This window comes from Microtus oregoni, unplaced genomic scaffold, assembly GCF_018167655.1.
Source record: "Microtus oregoni isolate MIOR12 unplaced genomic scaffold, Mior012 000012F_ref0000307, whole genome shotgun sequence".
NCBI lineage: Eukaryota > Metazoa > Chordata > Mammalia > Rodentia > Cricetidae > Microtus > Microtus oregoni.
Genome location: NW_024543071.1, coordinates 30,070,914 through 30,077,080, shown reverse-complemented (window position 1 = coordinate 30,077,080; position 6,167 = coordinate 30,070,914). Strand labels below are relative to the sequence as shown.

At 44.2% G+C, this 6,167-nt stretch overlaps 1 protein-coding gene across 1 annotated transcript; it reads left to right on the top strand.

Moving 5' to 3' along the window:
• The first annotated feature begins 1,015 nt into the window (after positions 1-1,015).
• Tpd52l3 (TPD52 like 3) lies at positions 1,016-1,711 on the top strand. The gene has a single exon (XM_041662069.1). It carries the CDS (start codon positions 1,016-1,018, stop codon positions 1,709-1,711), a length of 696 nt encoding a protein of 231 aa, XP_041518003.1.
• Positions 1,712-6,167: the final 4,456 nt, after the last annotated feature.

Genomic DNA, 6,167 nt, shown 5'->3' with positions numbered 1-6,167 from the left:
ACAAGGAGCTACGGGATACTTGACACATGCCTTCCCTGGATTAGTGTTCTGATTCCTCTGCCCGTGATTTACAAACTCTGGGAGAACTGAGGGAAGAAGCTGGCTACCCTCTCAGACTCCGTCTAGTTGACTCTGGCTTGCTGGTCGGACTAGCTCCCACAACCGGCAACCGTTAAAAATAGCCAGACTTGTTTTCAGAAACATGAATAGATGCAGTATGGAAAAGAAAACAATCGCAGTATTAAAAATCCATGCTGACATTGCAAATGTTTTATCCCGAAATTCTCAAGGTCTTTGCTTTCAATGAGCTTAATTCTAAAACAAAGCAAAACCTAAGCCAACCCCACTATTCCAGGTTTACTGTTCCCATCCACTCATGGCTGCCCAGACTTACTCTGAACGCTGCCTTGCAGTCCCCTGGCACTCCTGATACTTCACTGAGATTGTATTACCCACTACTGGTTACTTTCAAATCTATCTTAAGAGTCCATGGTTTCTCAGGGCTTTTTCGGAAACCTGGGTCAAGAAGACAGGGAGGTAGGCAAGTCTGGAGGCTTTGAGCGCTACACTCCATCTTACTTACTTGTATTATGTGCTGGATTTCCTCTCAAATTTCTGTTAGAGTAACTGCTTATTGATTTCCAGGGGTCTGAAAAACTCTCGTGTGGTAGAAAAGTGACGCCACACAATTTGATGTGAACACCCCGGCCTATGTCACTACTACTAGAGGAAAAGAGATTTCTCTCAATAATAATCTGAGCTCTGCCTACCTCACAAGGTCCTTGTGATGTAGAAACAAGCCCCTGAAATACCTCCACAGAGCATTCCGTAATTGAGAGATTTGCTGAATGACTGGCAGCCCTTTGGGCCGGAAGTCCCACCTCTGTGACTTCCACCTCCCGCACATCCAACCCCCACCAACAGGAAGTGGATCCCCACCGGAAGTGTCCACTCCTCGCAAGGACGTAGACTCACTAGCCAGCCAGCCCGCCCAATGAGTTTTACTTCCCAAGATATGGAGCTGGCTCACCTAGTGTCCTGTCCCACTGGTGAGAATTCTGAGCCTGCAGACCTAGACTGCAACTCCACCAGCCCCAACTATTTGTCCCCAAACCAAGGACAGGACTCTCTCTACCAAGAACTGGACCTGGATTCCCTGGATGAAGATGTTTCCCTGTCTGTTCCCAAGGCCATGACGGAGACGTCTGTATCCACCTCTGAATCCCACCCAGCTTCAGAACCGGGTTTGTCAGAGGCGGAACAAATGGAGCTCCAATCTGAGCTCACTAAACTGGGAGAAGAGATCCTCGCATTACGCCATGTGCTGGCAGCCAAAGAGAAGCGGTGTGGGGAACTCAGGAGGAAGTTAGGCTGCATGGCCTTGATGGGACTGAGGCAGAATCTGTCCAAGAGCTGGCATGACGTCCAGGCCTCCAATACCTGCATGAAGCAGAAGACTTCAACGGCCCTATCCTCTGTGGGCTCTGCCATCTGCAGGAAGCTTGAAGACATGAAGAATTCGTCTGCTTTCAGGTCTCTTGAAGGGCTGATGGGGACAGTCAAGTCAAGAGTTGCAGGTGGCAGAGAGCTTGGCAATGGCCTCCTTTCTTCACCAGCTAGTGGCAGTGATCCACACTCAGTTCCGGGGAGTGGGTGTAAAACTGTTCCAGGACTTGGAGATCAACTGCTTTCTGTCCTGAAGCCAGAGTGAGCCCTTTGTTAGCCTTGCGTGGCTGCCAAACCGGCCCAGAAGCCCTCTTCCTTCTTCACACATGCCAAACAAAACCAGCAAATAACCAGCGATGGTAAAGCTATTATAATTCCGGATGAGGGCACAGTTCAGTTTCGATGACAGGCATGCCCGTTTGTGAATAGATATTTGCTACTCTTCAGTGAGAGAGAAGCCCACATTTTACGGTAGTGACTGACACGAGTTTCTAGAAGAAATGTATCTGTTAGCTTTTCTGAGGTTACTTTTAACGGACAGGACAATGGGTCCAGAGGAGTCATAGACCAGATTCCAAACTCTTTGGACTGTTAGCCTGTTAGAAGGCCAGAGAGATTTGTATTTGGGGTTGTGGAAAGGTGTGAAATAACCTGGCTATATAGTCTTCCCATTTCCTTCAAGCACCGCTTGACCTACAACGTTTATTTTATTACAGTGCTGGCGATGCAGTCCCGCACTTTACAGTGCTGTACAATTTCTCTACCCCCGAACTACATCCCTGGTCTCATAGCTTTTGTTTTAAAAAAAAAAAACAGTGAAGAAAATTGTCCATCTTAAGTCCCCCAGAAAAGTGGAAAAAATATTGGCCCCTCTACATTTTATAAACTTTACTTTTTCAGAGTGGCTAATTCAGCAAATCAAATTAGCTTTGATTCAGGCAATTACTATTTTGGACTCAAAGTGAAAATGCAAATTTGCATTGCGTGTACTTTGCTCTTTTTGTATATTAAAGTTGGGGTTTGACATTTGACCCTTGTGGCAGCATTGTCTCCACCACAAGTCGCATCTTATTCTGCAGCAATTGCTAGTTAGTAATCACCTTTAAGCTAAGGGACACAATATAACCAGATTTAAGAAAGCTAAGCCTCCCCAACCTCCGTTTTAAACCTTTTGAAAAGACTGCCAGCCCCCTATAATGCTGACTGTTATGCCTTTGAATCGGCCTAACTGAACGCATAGCATTATTCTGCTTGACTCTCAACCTGCCCTTGGTTTTAACTTCAACTCAGAAGGAAGAAGGAGCCAGTCCTCCCAAGGTCGCAGTTCCATAGGAACCTGTGGAAACTTGGTCTGAGTTTGTTCAAGCTTTCTAATATCTGATTTTCACAAGAACTACATTTTGGTTTTGGTTTATGTTTGGGTTTTGTTTCCTGTTTTCCCCCTTTCAAAACACCTATTCCAGTGTCTTCCTTCTTTTCTCCCACTGCATTGAAATAGGCGTTTGTGCTGCCTTGATTCAGGGCCCTCTGCTCTTTGCTTGAGTACATTTCATTAACCCTTCCTTGCCTACAAGCTGGCCCTCCCATCCAAGCACCCTATCAATTTTGCTGTTTCTTGAGTGTTTCTTTTGCATCCCTTTTGTGAAACTAAATACTGCTGTCAGTGCAGAAGCTCTGGGTAAAACTGTAAGGCCATTGATAAATCCCAGCCCTCCACAGAGTCCCAAAGGCCATATTTTGCTTGGATTAAAATAAGATGTACAAGTCTTTTGCTTGTTTGTTTCTTGGTTTATTGTAGTTATCGACTGAGATAGTTTTCTAGGCTGAAGAACAAAAGACAAATCAACAAGAAAGAGTGAAAAATAAGCCGATGGGCAGCAACCTACAGTCAGAAAGGCTCGCGTTGTGGATAGTCCTATTGGTACCAGGGGCCACACCTAAAATACATTCTCCCTTATTTAATAACTCATAAGAATGAAAGAACATTTTTCAATAATTTTTTGAGATGGGGGTCTCACTATATAATAGCCCAGGCTGTCCTCAAACTTTTGATCCTCCTGCCTCAGACTTCTGAGTACCGGGACTACAGTACTCATGTTTATGTTCCACTATGTCTGAATATCTTCAATAAATTCCCAATTCCATGAGACCAGTAAAGCACAGTTCTGATTTTGTTGATCAGTGATTATCCTACCATGTCTAAAGTAGGTAGTCAATACATTCTCACTAAATTAATGCAAGATTATCACATATTTTAGATATTAAATCTTGGATCCAAGAGATTATTAGCAGTATAAACTGGCACAGGAACCTTCTGATTTTAAACAAAAATAATGTTTGTCCAAAGCATTTTAGGTACTCAAAGATAAACAGGCCTTCCTGTGTGTAAGGATCTGTACGTACCTCGCCAGAAGGCACAGAGACGTAGATGTGGCCCGGCGGTGGTGGCACACGCCTTTAATCCCAGCACTCAGGAGGCAGAGGCAGGCGGATCTCTGGGAGTTCAAGGCCAGCCTGGTCTACAAGAGCTAGTTCCAGGACAGGCACCAAAGCTACAGAGAAACCCTGTCTCGAAAAACCAAAAAAAAAAAAAAAAAGAAAAGAAAAGAAAAAGATTATGTAGATGTGGTCCACGTTCTTTAGAAACATGCAGATTGCTGGATCAATTGTGATTGTAGTGTGGTAGGTGCCTAAACAGAGCTGTGTGCCACAGACAAAGTCCTCTGGAAGGTTGTGTTCAATTCTGTCCTGGTCAACAAAGACTAGAGTCAGCCATGGTGGTGAGTGTACCTGCAGGTCTAAGGTAGGGGATTAAGAGGTTGAAACCAGCCTGAACTGTACAGGGAAAACTTGTCTTGGGGGGAAAATAAACTTCACAGAAGCATAAAATCTTAGAAAGAGTAGAAGTTTGCCAGATAGACACAAGCAGAGCATTCATATGGTGTGCAGAGAACTGAGCCATGAAGGAATGCACCGGAAGACATACTCCAGGAAATACCTGGAAGTCACTGAAACCAGAAATGGAAGGGCATGGTGAGTGATGGGTACGGAGAAAAGCAGGCCCAAAGCATCAGTAAGTAGCCCTCTGCAGTTCTGCAGGCTGTGGTACTTAACCCTGGGGGAAATGAGGACAGACTGGAGCACTTCAGTTCAAAGGCGACAGTGGCCAGAGAAGTAGACTAAGAACAATTTTAGAGAGGGAATCTCCCAGGGTGAGAACCAACACTCTGGAAGAAACAGATGACTACATTTGCAAGGTGATCAGAATGTGTAACTGTGAAACAGAAATGGCACATTTCGTTTTGCTTTTGGATTTTAAATTGATTTCAGCATAGCTGTAACAATGGATGGGGGAGGGGTCATACAAAATGCCTTCAAAAACATGGGTTTGGTTTATAATGATTTCTCTCCACTGCATTTTTCCCCTTCTGCTTCTACCTCATGTGTTGGGTTCCCTCAGTTCCTTGTCTCGTGTATCTTCATAATCACCTCTATGCACTTTGGCCTTTGGATTTTGCAGTTTATCTTAAATCTATTTTAGGATGTAGTTTCCAACAGCTCCTGGAGTATAGGTAGGCTCAAAGATGCCCATTGCTAAGTTGACTCAACCCTGAGAAGCACTGGCTGCAGAATAGTGACCAGAATTCCTGTGACTTGACATTTTCTGGTCTTGCATCACCCATATTAGCAGAAATATGAGATTAGAGAGTAGAGATTAGAAGGTAGCCTAAACAGTCGGCCCTCCCCCATCATATCTTGAAATCTAATTGCCATGGTGATAATGCAGGGAGATGTGACCTATGAAGAGGCAATAAAATCTCATGAATATTCTTTTTGTGTGTGTGTGTGTGGATTTCTTTTCCATTCTTTCTTATATCCCAACTGCAATCTTCCATCCTTCCTCTCCTCCCTGTCACCCCCATTTCCCCTCTGCACCCCCATCCTCTCCTCCTCCATTCCTATTCAGAAAAGGGCAGGCCTCCCATGGATATCAACCCAATATGACATATCAAGTCGCAGTAAGACTAGGCACCTCCCCTCGTATTAAGACTGGATGGGGCACCCCAGTTCTCACGAATATTCTTATAAGTGGACTCAAGGACTCATCTGCCCTTTCCACTGTAGGAAAATACAATTTAAAAAGTGCCATCTATGGGTTAGGAAACAGTGACCCTTCTGCCTCAGTCTTGGAGTTCTTGACCTTCAAAACAATGAGAAATACGTTTCTGTCGTTTATAAACCAGTCTATACTATTTTGTTATAGCAGCTTAAATGAACCAAGACACAAGAGTTGAATGTTCTGTCTCACTTGGCACATGCTTCGTGGTAAGGATGGGGCTAGCCCACCAAGCCTCATATATAACCACAGCATTACTTTCAAAAAGTTTACCAGAAACTTCTGGAGGCTTCTGTGGCACTTGTTTTTACCTCATAATCCAATTAAAAATGCAAACTTCCAGATCTGAGGAAAACTTATCACTGAGGGGTAGGCTATAACCACTGACCCCAAACTGCACAAGTTGCCTCTGTTAAGTGATGGGTTTGATGGCCTTACCCACTAAGAGAATGTTGACATAGTGTATAGGTGGTGCTAAGGAGTAAGACCAGTCACACCTGGGTTATAGAATTGCAATTCTTGCATGAACTAAATTATAAGAAAGAAGGATGAGCAATACTCTATCGAGTTGACTGTAGAGAGATGATTGGAAAGTAAGAGATTT